General features: G+C 32.8%; 1 protein-coding gene across 3 annotated transcripts; it reads left to right on the top strand.

Annotated features, from left to right (window-relative positions):
- The first annotated feature begins 1,163 nt into the window (after positions 1-1,163).
- LOC110621298 lies at positions 1,164-3,572 on the top strand. Of its 3 annotated transcripts, XM_021765540.2 has the most exons (3): positions 1,164-1,294; positions 1,902-2,764; positions 3,235-3,572. In XM_021765540.2, the coding sequence occupies exons 2-3, from the start codon at positions 1,904-1,906 to the stop codon at positions 3,235-3,237; spliced, it is 864 nt and encodes a 287-aa protein (XP_021621232.1). In that variant the 5' UTR covers positions 1,164-1,294; positions 1,902-1,903; the 3' UTR covers positions 3,238-3,572. The 3 variants fall into 3 exon arrangements, with proteins under 3 accessions (XP_021621232.1, XP_043810738.1, XP_021621225.1); XM_043954803.1 differs by having other exon boundaries at positions 1,216-2,764; positions 3,238-3,572; XM_021765533.2 differs by having other exon boundaries at positions 1,219-2,764.
- The last annotated feature ends 20,979 nt before the right edge of the window (positions 3,573-24,551 follow it).

Below are 24,551 nucleotides of genomic sequence, written 5' to 3'. Positions count from 1 at the left end.
TCATTGCTATTAGTATATTTTTTTATGGATTTACCGTTAAATTGTAATTACAATTTAATTATACAGTAATAATTATTAAATCTATTTTTATATTGTAATTTTTTTGGCATTCGAATTGAGATCGAAGTCTAGAGAATGAAATTAGCCCAAAATCCAGTAGACTCTATTGAGCAGACCGGTCAACATCGCGCCATCCAGCCCATAACTAAAGCATGTCGGACTGACTTTATATTTGAATCCACCAAAAAAGAGTCTAGTCCAATAACATGATAAGAAATAGAAAAACAGACCCAGCTATCTCGCGGCCTTATCAACATACGTGTCGGAGGGGAATTAAATGGCCGTCTGACAGAAATGGGTAAACTAGCATGTCCGTACATACATATATACGTAACAAAGACATTGTAACTGAGCGGCAATTATACGTCACTTAAAAATATAAAAAAAAAGAAATAAAGGGAGAGGAGGAGATTTTCAGATTAAGTTACACACTATAAACTCTACTCATTTTTTTGATCTAAAAACATCATAATATATAATATTATTGTAAATAAAATCTAATATCACTCATAAAATTATAATAAAAATTATATTTAATATTTTTTCATTTCATAATTTTTCTTTATTTATCTTTTATTATCTCAAAATTATTATTATTATTTTTAGATTGTAATAATATATAAATTAATTATTATAATTCTATTTCATTTTATTTTATTTTTAAATTTTTTTAAAAAAATATTTCTGAATATTTAATAAAATTTAATATATTTAAAATAAATATAATTAAAAAATTAATAAAAAATTATTTGATACTCCATAATATTCTCAAATAATCAAAGAGTTTTAAACAAAACAAATTCTGGATGGAGTGTTATTTAGTCATGTAATTTAATGAAACTATTTAATTTGATATTTTATTTTTTTATAAAATATTAATTAATTATTTTTTTAATTATTTATAATTTTAAAATTGCAGAAATTGAATAATTAATTTTTAAAATCAATAAAAACTAATTACAAATAAAAACGTCTTAATTTAATTTCAACATTATTAACCGTTTAAATAAATTAAATGATTAAATAATTAATAGTTTAAATATCGTGTTTTAAAAAATAGATAACTAAATAATAAATTTCAATAAATTATTATTTCAAATAATTAATTGATTCCAAAATCCTAATTATAAAATCCCGCCATTTCATCACTTTTTCGTGCTATTTTCCTACTCTTCTCCTTCACACTCCACACTCTCTACCCAGTTCATCTTCTTCCATTGCTTAAGCTTTTTAGGTGTAATTCTCATCAGATTTGCAATACTAAATCTATGTTGAATGCTTTTGTTTGCAATCTTCAATTTGATTTTCTGTTTTTTCGCTTCTTTTTCTTCCCCAATGTCCCCCTTTTTTGCTGATTAATTCGGTGCATTTTGAGCGATGCTCACTTATTTTGAATTTTCTTGTTCTTACGCATGATTTTGATTTAGTAATTTCTACTTCAAATTAAAAAGTTTTTGTTTCGGAGATCTCGAAGCGTATTAGAGAAAACGCCATGGTGTTTTAGTTTATTTGTGAGATGTGTGCTTGTTTGCATCTCGAGTGTGAATCTTCATGCGTCGTTTCGAATTTGAATCCCTCAGTTTTCATTTGGGTCTGATTTGTTTGCTTGATTTTCTATTATTTTCCCACTACATGTCATGGGAGGGAAATTATCCCTCCATTTCTGTATAGGCAGCAGCTGCTAGCTATGCATCTTCCATTTCAGTGATTAGGCTTTCCACATGGGAAGAGTTTGCTTTAATTTCTTTAGATTACTGGTCATGAGCACATTTCCTTCATTTTATTTCATTATGCAATTCTAGTTGTCATTTTCTCTAACATGTTGAATCTATTGCTACAAGGTATGGCATCATCTTCTGATGACAGGCAAGAAGAGAGCGGTGGATTTTTTGGCAACATAAAGAAATTCCTTGATTTCATTTTCAAAATAATTGATAAAGTTTTCAAGATCATGCCAATTGCGTCTGTTACAGGGATTCATATCCCTTCACTCAGTCTAGAGAAGTTAGATCTTTCTGCTGATGTGCTTATTAAGAACCGAAGCCCTCTTTCAATCCCTCTTGTTGCGAGCGACTACTTAGTTGAGAGTGATGGAAACAAACTTATTTCTGGGGAAATATCAGATGTCGGAAATATTGAGGCACGTAGCGAGAAGACTGTCACAGTAGAAGTATGTTTCATTTTTGAAGAAATAAGAAACATTGGTTTAGAAATTAGGCCTGGAAGTGTCATTCCTTTCAGGATTAAGGTTGATCTCAATGTACATGTTCCTATATTTGGAAAGCTAACTCTGCCCCTTGAGGAAACTGGAAATATTCCAATACCTGACAGGCCTGATATTGATCTTGAGAAAATACAAATTACGGAGTTTTCCTTTGAAGAAACTGTTTCTGTGTTTCATTTGAAGTTAGAAAACAAGAATGAGTTTGAAATGGGCCTCAAAGGATTAGAGTATGAGATTTGGCTATGTGAAATAAGCATAGGGGGTGCACAAATAGAACAATCTGCAGATGTTGGCCATAAAGGAGTTACCCTAATTGAAATTCCCATAACCTTCAGGCCTAAGGATTTTGGACAAGCAATTTGGGAAGCGATTACGGAACACAGCATTAATTACGCTATTAAAGGACATGTTGATGTGGATACACCTTTTGGAACAATGAAGTTGCCCATAGACAAGGAGGGTGGTGCACCCATTCATAAGGTACCTTAACTATGTTCAGTTCCTACTCAATTTCATTCTTCTGCCTTCTCATGCTCCTGTCTTATTAATGACATGATTTCACTATTGACAAATTTTTTACCTTAATTAATGGAAAAAATTTTAAATTCTTTGATTTAAATAGATTATTTTTTGGGAAACTCACATATGAGAAATAATTTAATCAAGTTAAAAAAAAAATATCACCAATCAAGTTAAAATTAAAAAAATTAAAAAATAATTTTTTTTCATATTATACGTATTAAATAATAATTTTTGTTTTTTGTTATATACTAAACTTTTATGAGACAGATCATAAAAACTTCCCGACATATATAAAAGACCAAAAAATGAAATTAAATTTATTTCAACTTTGGGAAAAATTTGAGAGGCTTATTTGATCCTTTTGCATTTTGTTTTCATATGCATTTTTTACAAGTTCCAGTAACTCTGCTTTTCTACTTCATATGCAGTAGTAGAGAACAGTGGCTTAAAGAGTGTTGTATCCTAGAAGCTGCTGTTAAATCATTGGAAGAGGTTCTGTACAATAATGTATTCATGGGCTCTCGAGGTATTGGGCGTGAGATATAAATATACGTGTCAAGCGAATAAGTTGTTTTCAAACTCTAAATTAATGCTTATATTATATTTTATTACTCTGTCTGTGAACTCATCATGTGTGAGTAATAAACTACGCGCTATTCTCTAAATCCATGCATGCACTTTTTAATTTTTTTTTTTCATATTTTTGTTACGTCCTGTGGATGGGAAATAAAGAGAATTGCTGATTTGATTTGTTAATATGTGCTAATATGTCTAATTTGTGTAATTAGTTAATAATATTTTATGAATATTTGGTTATTCGTATATATTAGGAGTTTTGGTTATTTATGGATATTAATTTTTCTTTTTTAAATAGAAAATTTGGAAATGCATTAATATGAAACAAAACATAAATTAATACAACATAATATTCCCATAAGCAAAAAAAAAAAGTCATATAAAATTAAAATTTCTCGTCAAAGATATTGTGACAGAGAATAAGTTTTAAGATCACTAATTACTTTTCATTTTGGATAACTAAAAAAAAACAAAAAAAAGCCTTTGTACAACATTATCCTTCTGGCCTTGGGAACTTGCCATCTGATCTTTCTTTTCATTCTGGATAACTATAATAATAATAATAATAATAATAAAAAGCCTTTGTACAACGTTATCCTTAGTTAAACGAATCAAATCGATTTAAAAATTTAATTCAGTTTTTTATACATTTCGATTCGGTTCGATTTTTAATTTTAAAAATTTCGGTTATTTCAATTCGATTTGATTTTAATCAGAAAAAAACTGAAAAAACCGAACCGAACCGATTAGTGATAATAATATATTTTTTTAATAATATGGAGAAATTAAATCATATTAAGATTAAAATATTTTAATTAAATTTTAAAATATTAAAAATAAAGTGTAAAAATAAAAAAATATTAAAAATCGAAATCGATCAAACCGAACACAATCGAATCAGACCGGTTCGGTTCGATTCGATTTCTGATCAAAATCGATTCGGTTCGATTTTCATAAACACTAAAATTTCGGTTTTCGGTTTATTCAGTTTGGTTCGATTTGAAACCGAACCGACCAAATGCTCACCCCTACTTATGGGTAACTTGCTAGCCCACACAAAAGTTAAAATCGTGACATGAGTAATGTATGATTCAGAAGAAGAGATAATTCTCATTGATCTGAATAGATATTCAAGGCTACGTATATACAAGACGAAAAAACAACTTAACAAATTATAACTGAGCTGGCAACCAGTTTTAACAGAAAGCTAACTAATTAACTTCTACAAATTATAACTCAACCAATTTTCTAACTTAACTCGTAATGCTCCCCTCAAGTTGAACATAAATATTCTTTTATGTTCAACTTGTTTAATAATATTTTAAACTGAGAAGGATGCAAAGTCTTGGTAAATAGATATGCAACTTGTTTTTTGGAGTATAAATATCCTGGTTTAATCACACTTAACACACCTTTTTTTCTTAAAAAATGATAATCAATTTCAATGTATTTTGTTGTTTCATAAAAAATAAGATTCTTTAAAATACGTAGAGCAGACATGCTATCTATGAACAATGGCATAAGTTGAGGAATATCAATCTTGAAATCTTTTCGCAAGGTAATTAACCAAAGGATTTCTGTAACTGTGGTTGCCATAGATCTATATTCTGCTTTCGCTAAGCTTCTTGACATTTTAGGCTGCTTCTTAGACTTCTAGCTCACCAAGGATTCTCCAAGGAATACACAGAACCTAGTCAGTGACCTCTTAGTTTCTTGACAGCATGCCCAATCACTATCTGAGTAAGTTGTGATCTTCATGTCAGAGTTTGCAGACAGAAACAACCCTTGCCCTAGGGCTCCTTTCAAGTACTTAAGAACTTTGTAAGCTGCTTGTAGATGAATATGAGCTGGTTTATCCATAAATTGAGATAGAACATGAATACTGTATGCTATGTCAGGTTTAGTCAAGGTAACATATATGAGTTTTCCAACAATCTATCTGTACCAGTTTGACATTGACTTCTATGGGTATGAACTTGGCTTTGCTCCAAGCATTCCGAATTCCTCCAGCATTTCTAATACAAACTTTCTCTATGCAAGCACAATCCCCTTAATTGATCTTTTTATTTCCAAACTAAGAAAATACTATAGATTACCTAAATTCTTGAGCTTGAAGGCAGTACTTAGGATTGTTTTGAACTGATCTATCAGACTTTGGTTCTTGCTCCAATGATGATGTCATCCATATATTCTAAAACTCCAATAAACCCGCACTTGTTTGCTTAGTAAAATAAAGAATAATCAACTTTAGACCGAGAAAAACCATTATCTAATAAGCATTATATGAACTTGAGATTTCATTGTCTAAATGCTTGCCTCAGTCCAAATAAGGACTTTGTAGCTTACAAATAGAAGAATAATATTTATTGTTGTATTTCACAATAGAGATTACAACTTATTTATATATGATAGACGGTATCTAAATAGGAATGAAAATCAAGTCTATAATTATACAATCTCTAAGATTAAACAACTAACATATCTATCAATATTTACTTTTTATATTAACATATTTACTTCTTATAACCTATAACACTCCCCTTAAGTTGGAGCATAAATGTTAATCATGTCCAACTTGTTACATATATAATCAACTTCAGCCATAAGGACAACCAACCCAAAACAATTAAAATAAACAAAGGATTAGAAGAACAGTACCCTAAGTCTCCAAATGTTACCCTTTATAGGTAATCCAAATGAACAGAACCCTACGTGTCCAAATGTTACACTTTATGGGTAACCCGATGAACAGAGTCTTAAGTCTCCAAATATTACCTTTTATGGGTAACTCAAATGAACAGAACCCTAAGTCTCCAAATATTATCCTTTATGGGTAACCTTACCCATAAAATGAACAGAGTCCTAAATCTCCAAATGTTAGACGGAATCCACAAGCTAGTAAGTGGACGTCACACTCTCCCCTGCTAAATTTGCGAAGTTTTCGTCGCAATTGAATTGAATACAATTGCTAAATCAAGACCGGACCCTCGGATATTGTGGTTCACTAGTACCTTGGACGGCTCCACCTCGTCTCACACGGATAGCCTTTTTCTCGCAGACTCACTAGCTCCGCACAATTTGTCTAACCCAGGGCGGCTCTGATACCATATAGAAGAATAATATTTGTTGTTGTATTTCACAATAGAGATTACAACCTATTTATATATAAGAGACGATATCTAAATAGGAAGAAAAATCAAGTTTATAATTATACAATATCTAATATTAAGCAACTGACCCATCTGTCAATATTTATTTTCTATATTAACATATTTACTTTCTATAACCTATAATATAAACCAACCTTGAATTTGAATTTCCGGCCTTTTCTTCATATTCCCACTTTATCTCATAGCCCAAGTGTATTTCTATGTAGACATCTTCATGCAGTTCACCATTTAGAAATGCAGTTTTAACATCTAGTTGAGCCAAAGTCCATCCGTAGGCAGTTGCAAGAGCTAAAAAGATTTTCACAGTTGTATATTTAGCAACTGGACTAAATGTTTTTTGAAAATCAAACCCAACCTTTTGAGTATATCCTTTAGCCACCAATTTTGCCTTATATCTTTCAACAGTATTATCTGCATTAAATTTAACTTTGTATACCCATTTACAACCTATAGGCTTCGCTCCTTTAGGTAAAGGGTTGATGGTCCAGGTTTGATTAGATTCCAGGGCATTTATCTCACTCTGCATAGCATCTTTCTAGTGATTAAATTGTACAGCTTGATGAAAAGTTGAGGTTCATAAGTAGATGAAATATTGAGAATAAAAGATCTATAAGACAGTCTATCATATGAAAGATAATGCTGTCTATAAGACAGTCTATCATATGAAAGATAATGCTGAAGTGGATGAGAAGTGAATTAAGAGACTGAAGGAGCAACTGAATTGTTTTTTAGATGACAATGGTAATTATGTAAGTATACAGGCAATTTGGAAGGTCTGGAACTGTTCCTTAGAATTGGAACAGGAGCAGCAGGCTCAGGATTTCTTTTAATGAGGGATTCAGGATTGGAGGGTGATTGCTCATGAATTGCAAGTGATGGGTGTCGAATGGTTAATTAAAATTTCTTTCCTTCATTTAATAACAACTTATAATTAGAATATGTGAGTATCGATTTCACTCTATTTAATTTAAATAAATAGTTGAAATAGAAGAATAATTTAAAATAAAAAGTGAGAATAAGAGATTTTTTGATGAAATTGATTTTGCCCAACACAAGCAAAAAAAAATTTAATGGTAAAATAAATAATTAAATTAAAATCAGCTGAAGATAATTAAATTGAGGGATTTTGTTTGTTGATATTGAGATTAAATTGAGGAATTTTGTTTGTTGATATTGATTAGAAAAATAATTTATTTTATTATCTATTGTTTTGTTATAGTGGTCAAACACGCGAATCCAACTAGTTTTTTTTTATGATTAAATTAATTCGTTTCACGCTTAAACTAATTCATAGTTAATTAACAACCCAACACGTGTTTAGATTTAATTAGTTAACTGCTTTAAGATAGAAAAACTCAAACTTGATCAATAATAACACGCAAATTATTTAAATCAAATCTACTAATTTCTTAACATAAATGAATATACTAATAGCTATTTGTTATTAATCCAATTAAATAATTACGGATTTAATTGGCTTAATTAGCAATACATTGTCTTTCCAAAAGATTAAATAGGCTTACTGAATTCTTAAGAAGACAACAATAAAGGTAGTATTTCTCGAAATCAGAAATTAATAGAAAATAAAAATAAAATGAAGAGAATTTAAGCACATAATCTCAAAATGTAAATAAAACCTCAATTTGAATTAACCTTTAACTTAAAAAATTATTTAGCCTCTAAGAATCATAATAAAATTGCAAAAATATGAAACTCAGTAGTGAACATTAAGAATTAAATTTGGGGTAGCAACCGATGTGAAACTCACTAGTGAACATTAAGGATTAAATCTGGGGTAACAACTGATGTGAAACTCACTAGTGAATGCTAAGGATTAAATCTGAAGGATGAAAAGAAATATAAAAAGAGAAAGGGTTCATGGAAAGGCTCTGCAAATCTTTTTATTATGGATAGCTTATTTATATATTTGTATGCAAGGAAGTTACCTGATGAATAAAAAATTTCTCTCCAGCATATGAAATTGAGAATTTCTATTAAGAGATGATGTGAATGAAGGAGAATAAAGTTTCAAATAGTAAATATTCCATTCTCATTTTGGAAGATCAAAAAAACTTTCTATAATAGTCTTTTTTGGAGCTTCCAACCTCCATAGCTCATAAATATGATCGATAATCAATGGAGAAACATATCACACTATCAAATTTATTTGATGAAAAGTCATTATTCATTATTTAGTTAAAATTCATCAATTTTTATTTTTCGATTTAAATTTATTTCTAAACTATTATTAAAAAGTTAAATAAGTCCAATAATGCTAATAAACTGAGTATATTATAGCTCACACACTAAAATCTTAACGAGTGATAGTCTTATTTATATTTTAATAATAATTTAATTGTAAATTTGAACCGAAAAATAAAATTTAGTAATTTTTACCTTTCTTATATAGGTCGGAGGTAAATTTAAATTTTTAGCTACTTATCAAAGGACTCTACCAATCATGAAAAGTTGTGCTTCAAGTGGTTGAGAAATTCATTAAATGGTTTTTTTTGAAAGCCCTTCAAATGGGCAAGGATGAGAGTACATGATTAAATTGGATCAAAGGATTATAAAGGAAGGAGCCATCTTGCAAGCATTTCTTCGCTAGATGATAAGTAGCTCCATTCCTTTCTCTATTGATAAAAGGAAAATCAAAAGAAGACAATGTTGAGGTTAAGAACATAATATCACAAAGGATTCTAGCAAGATGACAGTTTGGTGTAGAGTCTTTTAAAGCTTGAATCACTGCTAGAGAATCTCCCTCTATGAAAATTTGTTGAGAGCCTTTTGTTGATGGTCGAATTGATGCTTCTCTATGTGCCAGTGCCTCTAGAATCAAAGGGTTGGTGATGCCTAAAAACCTTTTACATATCCATCCAACAGGTTGTCCACTAGAGTTTCTTACCAAAGCTGCCGCTGTACCACAATTTTTGTTTTTATCTACTACATCAAAATTAATTTTGATGCTACCTTAAGGAAAGGGAGACCATGGAGAAAGAGATTGATGGTGGGTCGTTTGTAGCTGTGTTGAAAAATGATCTAGCACTGATAGGAATTATAAGTGATTTGCTAATGCTGCTGTTATAATCTCCTGCTGAGTGAGCGACTAATTCCTAAAAGGTTTCTCTCATGATTATCCCTTTTCACTTTACAAGCTAATCTATATCCAGATTTCACAGAGTAAAATCTATTAGCTGTAAAATTATACACCAAGGTATCTGCTTGTCGAAACAAGCCCAATGAAATGGCAAGAATGTTTTGAACTTCAGCTTCCTGGAAGATTGCCCTTAGTTTATAGAGATCCCATATTGGTCTTGGTTGATGAAGTAACTATAAGGCCTACACAATGGATTGATTTGTATTTTTCCTTAATCAAAGGGGAGTTAGGAAAGGAATTAGGTATCCAATTATCACTCTTGCAGAGAATTGAAATTCCATCCCCAAAATTCCGTCCTATGCCCTTTTGAAGCAGTTTCCTTCTCCAAAGAATACTTTGCCATGCCCAAGATGATTGAGAGCCTTGAGTTGCTTATAGGAGAGAGGAATGTAGGAAATATCTTCCTTTTAAAACTCTAGCTATAAATGACTCAGGTTCTGTAATAATCCTTTATGCTTATTTAGCTTGTAGTCCCAATTAAAAAACTCCAAATCCTAGAAGCCTAGTCCTCCTAGTAACTTAGAATAACTTATTCTGTCCCAAGCTATCCAACGTATTTGCCTTTCTTGATCCTTTTAGCCCTACCAAAAGTTGGCAATCGTGCTATTAATAGACTGGTAGAAGGAAGTCGGCAACCAAAAACAGGTCATGGCATATACTGGAATTGCAACGGCAATAGCTTTGATTAAGACATCTTTCCCTCCTTGTCATAGTAGCTTATGCTTCCAACCTACAATTTTGGTATGGATTTTTTGCTTTGAGAGCTTTAAAAGTCTTTGATTTTGATTGACCAATTATTGTAGAAAGGTCTAGAAATTTATCCAAGCAACATCTGTTATGAACATGAAGGATGGAAGAGATTCGATCCTTTAAGACTTGTGATGTATTGAGAGTGAAGAAAAGAGCAAATTTGTTAAGGTTAACCCGTTGGCCACTTGCCATTGAATAGTTATGAAGTAGGCTCTGACTGTGAAGAGCTTCAGTGATTGTAACTTTAAAGAAGATGATGGAATCATCAGCAAAAATGAGATGCTTGACCGTAGGACCTCTTCTGGAAATGGAGATGCTTTGAAGTGGAGATGTCTTTATCAAGTGGGAGAGACCTTTTACACATAAAAAGAAAGATATGGAGATAGAGGGTCTCCTTGCCTAAGGCTCTTTGTTGGTGACAAGCAACCTATTCTATGTCCATTAATTTGAAGTGAGTGAGAAACTATTATGATACATTCCATTAACCAACCAATCCATATCTCAAGGAACACCAACAAATGCAACATATGCTTTAGATAGTCCTATTCTACACACTCGTATGCTTTGCTTATGTCTAACTTAATGGCAAAACCACTATGCTTCCCCTTTCTTTTCAGTCTAAGGTAATGCATGATTTCATGACCCACTAAGATATTGTTTGAAATGAGTCTACCTTTCATTAATGATCATTCATAAAGGATTAGATTTGATGAGTTAAAACCTTGAAAATAATTTTATAAAACACATTGCATAAGCCAATTGGCCTTAGGTCTTTCATGGTCCATACCTGTTTTACCTAAGGGATTAAAGAGATGACCGTGTGGTTGAAGCTGCATAACATCCTTCCCCTATGGAAGAAGCTTAATACTTCTTGACAAACTTCATTACTGGTAATGTCTCAATATTTTTGAAAAGAAAAGACCCATTAGCCCATCTTTGCTTGGAGCCTTGGTTGAACTAATTAAGAAAGTTGCTCGCTTCCTATTTCTAAACATACATAAGCCTCCAGCAAAAAATTTAAGGTCTAGAAAAAAATAATTAGAATAGCCATAGTTGCTTCCTATTTCTAAACTATTCTAGCATAATTCTTTGTTTTCAAAAGATCTATAATGTCTAAGGAATGGAATCGTGTAGTTCCTTTCAGCTGATGGATTGTCAGAGGATTCCCCACTTGACAATTTCATATGAATAGCTTTATTAAGGGGGGATGTGGGGCCATTTGTGATTGGCCTCCTCCACCACTCTAGCTGCTTTTGATCAATACAAGGTTTTTTCATTTGCCTCTCTCTTGTTCTACATTTTTTCTTTTCACACAATTGACTAGGTTTGCCTCCTCTACTTGTGTTTGCTCTCTGATTACGATTCCAATGTTTTGCTTGTTCCTTTCTCTGGTCGTTCTCTTCCAATCTCTTGTGGTTGTGGCTATAGGTGGTCCATCATAGCTAAGCTGCTTCAGATATATTTCAGTTGGATTAGGTGTCTATTGTTGAGTAGGAAAGAAGGCTATTTCTTCTTGGTGGGCTTGCGGCACAAGTTGTGTTAGAAGATTTTAGGTTAAAAATATCAATAGCAATCTAAATAAGGTCGTTTAGAGGGATGAAATCATAAGCACAAGAAGGTTTATGTTGTATTTGTATACTTAGGCTAGAAGGTGGAAGACTATTTGAAGAGTGTCTGTGGGCCTATAGAGAGGGTGGATGGGGTTGGCTTTGCTGATTGAAGGAGCCTTTTGATTGGTTTGTCGGAAGAGAAGACCCAATTTGTGAAAATCGGCCAAGGTTTTGATGGGTTCTAAGAATAAAAGTTGCTTCTTGAATTGAGGGGTCTGGTTGGGGTGGAACTTGTTGCTTTTGATGGAAATTTGCTCCCTGACGGTTGGTGGAGAATTTGTCTACTGCTAGGTTTTGGAAGCAAGGGATCAATTAGGGAAAGTTGCGCAATAGTGTGTTTTGCAGCACAAAAAGAGTGTCAGCTTCATTTTGAAAAGTAAACATGTAAATATTGTTTTTCTTTGAGGAGATATGGAAGTTTTGTCTTGTATTCTAGGATTTGGCTAAAGCAATCTTAATGGTATTAATGCTAAAAGATCTTTGGAATATGAATTTGCCAACTAGGACGCTTTTCTGAATGTTGAACTGGTTCTCTTTGTTGGTAGTAAGTTGAAGGATTTTGTCTTGGCAGTTAAGGTTCATAGCTTTACTGATCATGTCAAAGACATTGGCTTCAAAGTCCGACATGTTGAAAAGAAAACAGGTAGAGAGAAAAGGGAATGGTTGTTGAGAATAGGTGGAAGAAGGTGGAGGGTAAATGAGTGAAAGGATTATGAAAGGATGGGTAGGAGAAAAAGGAAGGAGCTCAACAAGAGTACGAAGAGATGACTAGGGTCAGGATAGGAATGCAGAGAGGCTACACAGAGCAGATTTTTTTACTTTAAAAATTGTCTTCACTCTGCTTTTGGTTATGCTTATTATAGTAGTCTTCTTCGTTAGGTTTCACTTAACTTATAAATCATTCATTTCTCTTTCTCTTTTTTTGAAATGGGATTGCTCCTATTTATTTTTTTCTTTTTATATTCTACAATAATAAAATAAAAATATAAGTAGGTGGTAAAGGTATATATTAGGAATTTATATAATTTCAGAAAATGAAAAGAAAAATGATGAAACGTCAATTTTTAATTATGAGTGATGATCTGAGATCCAGAGAAATAGTGTTTTACAATGGGCTCTGTAAACTTAGAAAAAGCTTAAACCAAGAAAAGAACATTTTTCCTTTTATAGGTTTCTTTTTGTCCGTTAGTGACGTGCCGATAGAACGAATATCAGTAGACCACCTATCCCTGCCACGCTGATATGGACGTACGAAGGAATCAGATCTCTGTTCCATGTATAACGCCCTCTGATCCTCTCCAGGATCGGGTAGGCGGGTCTACAAGATGAGTGGAAGGATTTTTTTTCGGGTTTTGGGCTGGGCTGGAGAATGAGAGTAGAGCAGGGCCTAAATGGAATCGGTCTAAGGAGTAGAGGTGGTGTGTCCGGCCTGATGAGGGAAGCCGCATGAACCTGGTCATGAAGCTAAATGGGTTGAGCCCAATTGACATGAATGGCTTGAGAATCTCTGGACAGTGGGTTATTTTCATGGGTTTAACTCTAGACGGGGATGAGGTGAACTCAGTAGTCACCAATGAGCCACATCAATAATTTAAGAAAAGTGAGAGATAGAAGATATTATCGATATAAAATTATAATTATAGATATTTTATAATAAAATTATTATTACTGTTAAAAAAATAATTATTAATAACAATAAAAAATACGATTAAAAAATATTTCATCTGACCGTTGTTGTTGCGGTGGACTTTGTGCTGCTTAATTATGCTACGTGCTTTCCTGTGGTTCAATTGGTTAATGGCGGTGTGCAGTCGGTGTTGCAGTCTTTTTCATTTTTTGTTGATTTATTTATTTTTTTATCTGCATGCGTTTGATTTTTTCGTTTGGTTTTGCTTTAGACTTTTAAATTTTATTTTTATTTTGGGCCATTGAGCTAATTTTCTAGCCCTCTTTGTAACTTCAAGAGTTTTGAAGAAATACAATATATTTGATTTGACAAAATAAATTATTTTCAATTTAATAATTAAAATAAATAAATTTTTATTAATTAATATATTAACTACAATTCATTTTTTTTATTCGATTAACACCAAACATAGCGTAATCAGAGAGAAAAGTTAGAATTAATAAATAAATAATTTTTTATTAATTAATATATTAACTACAATTCAATTTTTTTTATTAATGTATCGTAACTTTCTTTTTTGTACACATGATTATTATTATAATCTTATTTTATTTAATTTTATTTTCAAAGCAATCACCCATTAATTTTTTTTAATAAGTATTTAAAATATCTTTATTATTTAATAAAATTTAATTTTTTAAAATAGATATAATTGAAAATTTTAATAAAAAAATTATTTTTTTAAATACGTATAAAAAAATAAATAAATAAAAATTATAAAATGAATATACGTTATTTTGATATATAAATATATTATTTAATTTGATGTATTTTTATTACATTAATATTCTATATAAAATGATAATAAAAGAAAAAAAAAGTGTTGTTCCAATCTGAATTTATTGTATTGTGACTTTTTGTTCATATAAAAAATTAAAGAGATCATATGCAAAGGAAAGGAAAGGAAACAAACCCATGTGGTAATTAATCCAAGTTATACATATATCAATCCATGTGCATGCAGCTTGTTGAAATCCTTAGATTCTTGTTCGTTTAATAATTAATATATACCATTAACGAGAGTGTTTGCGATGAGAGATTTGTCGTTATAAACATTATTATTAAAATTGAAGTGTTTGATAAAAAATATTAAAATATAAGAGAAATTTACTTTTTAATCTCTGAAATTTAACGTAATTAATATTTTTGTCCCTCTGTTTTGGCGACCCAACACTTAAGTCCCTCACTTTCTCTTCCGTTCAAATTCGTAGTCTTTCTGTTCATTTAAACCGTTTGGTCAAAGAGTCAAAGGTGAGAGATGATAATATTTTTTCAAAAATACCATTCTCTCAATGTGAAATTCCTATTTTTTTCTCTTTCATATTTTCTCCAGTTGCAGAAAGGGTAGGAAGAAGAAGAAGAAGAAGAAGAAGAAGAAGAAGAAGAAGAAGAAGAAGAAGAAGTTGCAGAAAAGGTAGGAAGAAGAAGAAGAAGAAGCATTTATGTTTGGGTTTAGTGAGGGTTAATTTTGTCAATTCATGTGTCCCAAACAGCTATTTTGGACGGAAAGACTACGAATTTGAACAGAAAATAAAGTGAGGGACTTAAGTGTTGAGTCGCCAAAATAGGAGGATATAAATGTTAATTACGTTAAATCTCAGGAACTAAAAAATAATTTTTCTAAAATATAATCGTTTAAATATGCATTTATATATATTTATATATATTGGGGTGGATGCATGGAAGCTTCGATAACGAGTGATGTTGGGAAGCAGTAGGAAGACAGAAATCAACATGTAGACAACTTTAGACACCGGTAGGGAACATCCTTCACTACGAAATTTCTAAGAATGCAATGATGCTTTTAATGATTCCCAGCAACCATATCTCTCCATTCATATAAAAGAGTTTCTCTTCAACGTATCAACTCTCCCAGCAAACTCTTGTTCCTGTTTTATATTCTCAAATCTAAAAGCTTCCAGACAAGAAATATTTGAATTTTATGTAGGACATTTCATAGTTTTAACATAATTTAATTTGGGAAAGTTAAGGTGGGGTGGTGCAAAATATCAAGGAAGTTGATAATGTTATACCCATGATGAAAATTAAAAAATGTAGATCTGAATGATTCATGCTCAAGCATGTAGTATGTAATAATTGAAGTTATTCAATAATTTGAAATATATTGACACGAAGCAGCTATTTTTTAATTTTACGATAGATTTGGACTGAATCTAATTTTTACTGTCAATGTCTGATGAAGACTCACAATAATTTTTCGAAAGGAAATTTCGAGATGCACGACTTTCAAAAGTGTGACGAAAGCCATATGCCTGTCATAAAGTTCGATATGGAAATTCTATCGTTTAGAGAATCAATTTTATATTTTAATTATTTTTTTGATATTTTTATAATTTTGCATATTAGGATTTTTTTATTATTATAAATAGTCTTTTTTGGCTATTAGATACTCACTTTTCAATTTTTGAAGAATTTTAATAAGACTTTTCGTCTTTTAGCCTATCTTTTCTCTTATATCGTCTCAATTAAACGATATTAGTTAAAATTTCTGACGGAGTAGAAATAGTCATTTATCATATATAGTTATTGATTCCAGCTGAAAATTATTAAATTTATAATTACTCATAAGTCTAGTAGGATTTTGAAAAGATTTTTTTTAATTAGAGAGGTAATAAATATTCATTAATCGAAAAAAGAATTATTTCTTAGGCAGAGTATACTTTATATTTATTTTATTATTTCTAAATTGGATAGTATTACTAATTAGATTATAATAAAAAAGTTTAATTATAAATAAGTGAATAACAAAACTTATTTAGCTTCGGCCAATTAAAATCGGTTGGAAATTTCATAAATTTTTTAGATTCAAAAGATAAATAAAAATATAAAAAAAAAATAAATTGTATCATATGATCCATATATAATCATGTGGTTAAACGAATAATGCATATATTTTTACAGCCTAATAATTATTAAAACAGTAAGTATATAAATTGGTTTTGAGACATGAAAAAAAAAATTTTTTTTTTTGGAAGTTAATTGCCCCACTATATTTGCTGCAGAATTTTGGCAATACTCTTTTAAGATACAAAAAAGCCAAGAAAATAACAAACATGAATTTTCTGATTTTCTAGAAGAAATTCAGACTGAAGAGTTAAAGGAGAATAAGAAAGAACATATAGAGTTTGGAGTAACTATTAACTGTTGTTGGAGACACCTTTTCAAACAAACATGTTTGTTGATTGTTGGAGATACATTTTTAAACAGATATAAATATGTTTGGATAAGAAAACAATAACTTGTCAGAGGAGAATCTCTGTCTAAATTAACCAAGTCCCAGGTTTTTTATTTATGATATAATTTATCAATTTTGAATTCCCTCCAAAATGTCTCTCTAAAACACTTCATGTTTAAATTAAAGTTTTCCACAATATAAACACTCAAAAATTCTTTTTTTTTTTTTCATTTCTAATAGAGAGTATGTCTCTATTTAAATATCGTACGAATAATAATTTGAGCATATCTAATACTCAAATTTGAGTTTTTTAAACTACTCATTTTATTAGAACTTTATCTAGATTTAAAGACAGATAATGTGACTTATTCACATAAAATCAATATATTTAATACAATGATCTTCCACTATAAATTTCAACCCCTTTTTCAGAAGGTATTATAAGTTTTTAATCTCTCAATTTTATCCATAGATAAAATTAAACTTATAATTATCTTGTACTTTATTAGTTCACTAGATAATAAAACCAATATCATGTGAGGTAGTATTTATTATTTGTTCGACATACTTCTCATAATTAGATCCCCTGATATAAAATAGTATATATGAATTGTATCATTGCTTAGAGTATTAGAACATAATATATACCTTAAAGCTTTCCCTTTGAAAATAGGAGTAACTGCGAGTTTGAAGTCTTGCATTTTAAATAACTCTAAGACTTTTATGATATATTGCTATCGAGAAAAAGACTATAATCTTCTCGATTGACCCTTAGAATCTTAATTCCAAAAATATATGCAACTTTTCTATCCCTTTTATCTCAAAAAATAATAACATTCCCTCATAGTTGTAATATACTGACTATTATTTCTAACTATTAGTATATCATTTATATATAATGATAAGATTATAAATCTATTCTTAGATCTTTTGATATATTTGCAGTGATCGATCCTCGTCAATTACAGTGAAGTCATATGACACATTACATTATGAAATTTAATATACCACTGTTTAGAAGACTATTTAATGCTACACATTGACTCTTCTTATAATTTTTCATTGAGGAAAAAAAAATTCACATCCAATCAATGTAATTAAGGTTTCAAGATAAATCTCACAACAGGTGAAAAAATCTTCTTAATTTATTCCTTCCTATTACGTGTATCCCTTAACTATCAAATAAGTTTTATATCTACTGTGAGTCTCATGCTTAATTTTGAGATTCTATATATTTCCAATTGCTTTATGTTCTCGTGTTAACTCTATATTGACTTTATTTCCTCTTTCATTGCTTTAATCTATTTTCCTTAACTAAAGATCTAAGAGCTACAATTCACATTTCTCGGCTCATTTTTATCAGAAGTAATAATAAATGTTTCCCCTTCAATCTCAAAATAATAATCAGGAATCCTTAGATGACTCATTTATCATGGTTGAGACTGATTTATTAACTCATCAATAGGCGTGTTACTCCTACTCGGACCAAGTTTTATAGCTAGACTCACTTGAGGATATAATTATAAAACTAATGACCATATTCATTTGTATCTAAATTACTCCTACTTAGAAGTTTATCGGAAGCTTCCTAGTTATGAGTTTTAATTAGAAATAACTCTTGTCCTATGTCCATATATTTCGAAAAAATCATTTTCTAAAATTGTAATATCTTATTATTCAAACTCAGTTATACTTTCATTCTCTTGCTCACTAAGGAATACATATCTTTTTTACTATTTAAAAAATCTTAGAAAGAATATATTCTTCCGCCTAGACCTAAATTTTCAAAAATTTATGAGAAAATTCATGATAATAATTGTACAACCCAATGGTGTTAAATTCCATAATCTAGTTTGTGTTTAGTCATAACTCATATAGAATGGAACTGTAATACCCGGCTAAGCTCCGGCATCGGAATTCCAACTTTCCGGCAGAATCTCTGTTGGAATCTAGAATCCCGAGATCATAATCCCTTAGAAGGGTGAAAATAAAGGTTTTCTAAAATGATTTCATATGCTTTTATGGTTTTAACGAAGAAAGAAATTGAGTTTTGAAAGAAAAGACCAAGGAGGGAAAAGCCAGGTTCGGCCGCTGAACCTCATGTTCGACTGCCGAACTTGGTGCTCTTGCAGAAGCACCTTTGGCCCCCGAAGGTGGTCTGGCCAGCCACCTATAAAAGGCCCCTTGTCCGAAAATGGGCGAGTTTTCTCTCTCTATTTTCGGGCATAGGTGAGATTTCGCTCTTCCACGGTTGATTTTGTGTTTTCCTTCAATCCCTTCAAGATTTTGATGAGTTTTACTTTGTTTTGAAGATTTTTGAGCTAAGATAAAAGTTTTGAAGCTTGGAGACCCCCGGAGCTCGATTTCTCCCAATCTCCAAGTTTGGATCACCTCTCCTCTCGATCTTCAAGAGGTAAGTGTAGATCCTTGTCTTCTTTTATGATTTAAGTAAGTTTTAAGAAGGGGTTGAGGGTTTTGATGTATGTTTAGAGTAGATCTAAAATGTTAGGGTTTATGCACCCTTTATGCTTAAAATGTATGTTTATGTGTTGTTTGTTGGGGTATAGGCTAGTTTTATGCCCCTATATGCTTGAAAATGTGTTTATGTGTAATATCCGGCTAGAATCAGGCATCAGAATTTCTACCGTATGGTGGAATCTCGAATGTCGGAGCCTTCTAGAAGGGTTAAAAAAAGGTTTTCAAAATGTTTTTAAGTGTTTTATAGTTTTGAATGCAAAGGACTTGAGTTTTGAAGAGAAAAGACCAAGGAGGCTTTGGCCAGGTTTGGCAGCCGAAAGTGATGTTCGGCCGCCGAAAGTGCCTTAGGTTTGGCCTCCGAAACTCTAAATTCGGCTGCCGAACGTTGCATGGTTTTGCATGCAGGATTGGTCGCCGAAGGTAAGGCGGTTGGCCACCTATAAAAGCCCCGTTGACCAGAAATGAAGTGAGCATTCACTCTCTTTTCGTGTAAGGGTAGGTTCATGCTCTCCTTGGGGTGTTTTCATGATGTTTCTTCAAATATTTCAAGGTTTTCATGAGTTTTCTCCTTGTTTTGAAGAGTTGTGAGCTTTGAGCAAGATTTTGAAGTTTGGAGACTTGTGGAGCTTGGATCTCTATATCTTCACATTTGAGGTCACACCAACTCTTATTCTTCAAGAGGTAAGTGTAGATCCTTATGTTTTATAGTGTTTTATATGAGTTTTGTGAAGGGAAAGGGTTAAGTTTGTATGAGTTTGCATGGTTGTGCATATTAGGGTTTATGTACCCTTTGTGCATATTTGATGTGTTTGAGGTTGTTTGTTGGAGTTTAAGCTTGGTTTAAGCTCCTTTGTGCTTGGTTAAGGGTTTGTGCATGTTTTAGAGAGGTTGGATGCATGTTTGGGGAGTTTGGAGGTTTGGGAGGCTTGGTTGTGCACGAGGCTGAGTTCTGGATGAACTCAGATTCGGCAGCCGAAGGTATGTTCGGCCGCCGAACCCCTTGAGGAGGTGGTTTCGGCTGCCTAACCTTGCCCCCGAAAGTTGAGTTTTGGCTTGAAAGCAGACTTTCGGCCGCCGAAGGAAGGTTCGGCCGCCGAAAGTGCCTGACTTTCATCTCTGGAGAGGGACTTTCAGCTGTCGAAGGTGCCGCCGAAAGTGCCCGAGTTTCATCTCTGGAGAGGGGGTTTGGCCGCCGAAGGTGCCCTGTCCAGCCTTTTCTTGGGTGTTTTCTATGCATGCTTTTGTGATGTTTTAGGGGGTTTTTGGAGAGTAGTTTATGAGTTGTTTAGAGTGTGTTTGGCACCTCATTCGAGTCCACCTGTGTAGGATCAGACCCGAGGGATCGAGGAGGCCATCAGTGTTAGCTATTGCAGAGTCAGTCCAGCGTCTGCCAGAGGTGAGTAGAACTAAACTTAATGTTTTCAATATGAGAAATCAAATGCTTTGAGCATATTCCATGCATCATGGATATCATGATATGTACTAGGGTGATTGCATTAGAATCACGAATATGATGCATTGCATTATTTACTGTTGATGTGGATGGACCAAGGCGACCTCAATAGCCCACGATCTGTTATGTCTAGATAAGACCTATGTGAGCTCCTTAGGAGAGGTCGGGCACTAGGACATGTAGTGACCTGTGTGAGCTCCTTTAGGGGCCGGGCACCGACAGAGGGAGTTTTGAGGTCATGTCCAATCCGAGATGTGAAATGTTTGTGCAGTGACGCATTTCATGAAAGCATGTAATTAATGAACTGTTTTCATTGTTTCTACTCACTGGGCTTTTTAGCTCACCTCTCTCCCTTAACCCCAGTTTTGCAGGTCAGGGGAAGTCCAGGAAGGCGTCAAGGGTAAAGGTTCTGGTTATGTAATAGAGTAGTGGACATGATGTAAATTAAAGGATTAGTATGTAAAGTTATGTATAGATATGTAATGTCATGTAATGGATAGAGTTGTGCTTGGCCCTAGTGTATGGTTAATCCCTTGTTATGCATGATCTTTATTGAATGTTTTATGTTCTTGATAAGAAAGGTGTTGAACCAAGGCTGACTTGTGAGATGCTGACCTTATGAGAGTGGGTTCTATGTTTTCAGACATAGTGCATGCAGGTCAAGCTTGGTAAGGGGAAAGAAAGTTTTTAGTTTTTTTATGTTTATGTTTGATCATGTATGGGATTTGACCAGGTAATAAGAGGTATGTTTGGCTTGCTATAGGTCCCGGTGGCCTTAAGCCGATCTGGATCCTAGCGTCGGTGATGGTTCGGGCCGTTGCAGAGGGGTACCGGTTTCCGGGCTATTACATTATGCATGTTTTAGAATAGTTGAATGCATGTTGTGAGGTTTTTGGTGGCTGGATGAGAGAGGCAGAATCGGGTTCTGCCCTTTGAGAGAGCCCAGGTTCGGCCGCCGAAGCCAGTTTCGGCCGCCGAAGCCAGTTTCGGCCGCCGAAGCCAGTTTCGGCCGCCGAAGCCAGTTTCGGCTGCCGAACCTGCCTGTGGAGGCAGCTTTAGGCCTCCTAAACCCGCCCCCGAAAGTTTGGACTTTCGGCTCTAGAGGGGAGTTTCGGCTGCCGAACCTGCCCCCGAAGGTTGTGACTTTCGGCTCTGGAAGGACTTTCGGCTCTGGAAGGACTTTCGGCCGTCGAACCTTGCCCCCGAAAGTGCCTGACTTTCGGATCTGGAGGGACCTTCGGCCGCCGAACCTGCCGCCGAAAGTCCCCTGTCCAGCCTTCCTTTGCCTATTTTTTCATGCATGTTTATGACGTTTTAGGGGATTTTTAGGGAGATGTTTAGAGTCATGATAGAGTTTGTTTGGTCCCTCATTTGAGTCCACCTGTGTAGGATCGGACCCAAGGAACCGAGGAGGCCAGCAGTGTTAGCTGTTTCAGAGTCAGCCAGAGGTGAGTAGAACTAAACTATGTTTTAAAGTAAATGAAATTTTTAGCATGTTCATGTATCACGAATGCCATGATATGTACTAGGTTGTTTTGCATTAGAATTCACGAATATGATGCATTGCATAATATGTTGTTGATGTGGATGGATATTGGATGACCCACTAGCCCTCGATATGATATGTTATGATACGGTATGGAAGTCCAGTGAGGCCCATTCTACGCCCCTGGCACGATGTAAGAGAAAGACCAGTGAGGCCCATTTTACGCCCCTGGCATATTGGATATGTTATATTATGTCATGTTTAAGAGAAAGTCCAGTGAGACCCATTCTACGCCCCTGGCACAGTTGGATATGTGAGGGTTAGTGGCGACAAATCTATCCTTGTTGTGAATTGTTTGTGTTGTGATGCATTTCATGAAAGCATATGTTTAGTAAATTGTTTTATTGTTCTGCTCACTGGGCTTTAGTAGCTCACCCCTTTCCCCTAACCCCCAGGTTTGCAGGAGCACAGGTAGCTATGGGAAAGTCAGCAAGGTTATGGTTTAGTCTATGTAATAGTCTAGTAGTGGACATGAAATGTAAAACGATGTAATGTAAAGTAATGTAATGAGGATTAGTATTGTGCTTGGCCCTAATGTTTATTGTAAATCTCTTTTTGTACATGATCTATATGAAATGTTTTTAATGATGATGATATATGTTGAATCAAGCTTGATGTATGTAATGTTGACCCAACTGGAGCATTTGATAAGGGCTCTAGTATGAGGTTTTTATGTATACAGTTATGGTGTATGCACAGGTCAAGCTTGGTATATGAAAAGTTTAAAGTTTTTATGAAAATGTATGATCATGTATGGGATTTTATCATATGTACAGGATGTATGTTAGGCTTGCTATGGGTTCCGGCGACCTTAAGTCGATCTGAATTCTAGCGCCGGTAGCGATCCGGTTTCCGGGTCATTACAGAAAGTAGTTTTATAGTTTTGAAAATCACTTAATTTTTTACATTTTAAATTGCTTAGAAGTTCTGCATTCTTATCTTTTAAAAGAGAAGGGTCTCCTATAAAATGTAAGGAAATTGTTAGAATTAAAGTTGATACTAGATCTTGAATAGTTTCTCCAGATTCATTAGATATGGGTTCTCCCTCACTATTTACCTGAACTGAATTTAGTATTTCTAATTGTTGCATATCTGTTAGATGGTAATCCCACCATCCTTTTAGTTGTCCTGTAAAACCTGCTATAATTATTTCAGCTATTGTTCTATCTGAGGCAAAAGACTGGGTTTTATATGCATTAGCTGCCATAGTCATTTGTTGTAATAGACTTAAAATATTATATTCGGACAATCCATCTATATTCCATTCATAGACTGTCGAAGCATTATATTTGAATTGAGATGTAATATTTGGTTTTTCCATTATTCTTAAGTCTGGTGCTCTACTTACTATTTCTTTATGTGATATGGGATTTATTTCGAATTGCTTTATATCTTCTGAATCTGGCTTACTTTGCTCAGTTTCAGAATCTGTCTGTTCTTCTAATGCATTTATGTTTCTTGATTGAGGGGTTTCTGGGATTATATTTTTACTAGACTCGGAAGCTTCTGTTTTACTTAACTGGTGTTTTAGACTTTGTAAAAATTCATCTTTATTTGCTTTTAATTCTTTTTGGCTTGAGCTAGATATCTGATATGGTTTAAAAATATGTGATTTTATTTCTTTTTTCTCTTCTATTTCTACTTCTTTTTCTTTTAGAATTTTTTCTATCTTTTTTAACTGAGTACCAATACAGATTAAACTTGTATTACTAAAATTATTTTGTTCTATTACTTTTTTGTCTGTATCATTATCCTTAGCTATTTTATATGGTGCACAGATTATTTCATTTTCTCCATGTTTTATTTTGCTAATTGTTTTAGGTGAAAAATCACTCTGTATTATCTTATCATTTACTATCCATTCTGGCCTCTTATCTCTTATAGTTATCGGATTTATGGTTTTCTTTCTTCTTAATTCAAATCATTCAAAAAATTTTATCTCTTCTATCTTACTAACATATTCAAGGTATTCTTCTTTTAATTTTTCAAAATTATTTTCTTTAACAATTTTATTTAACTTCCCTAAATTCCTTGTTTTAGTTATTTCCTTTAAAAATTTCTTTTCAACTTTTTCTTTACTTAACACATTTAATTCCCTATTTATATTATTTATATTTTCTGT

The sequence above is a fragment of the Manihot esculenta genome, chromosome 1 (genome assembly GCF_001659605.2).
Source record: "Manihot esculenta cultivar AM560-2 chromosome 1, M.esculenta_v8, whole genome shotgun sequence".
Lineage (NCBI taxonomy): Eukaryota > Viridiplantae > Streptophyta > Magnoliopsida > Malpighiales > Euphorbiaceae > Manihot > Manihot esculenta.
The sequence above is the reverse complement of the archived record's forward strand: the minus strand, read 5'-3'. Positions and strand labels throughout refer to the sequence as shown.

Bases quoted from the DNA above. Each gene is read 5' to 3' on its own strand.
- LOC110621298 (XM_043954803.1), top strand. From the start codon at position 1,880: ATGTTGAATCTATTGCTACAAGGTATGGCATCATCTTCTGATGACAGG.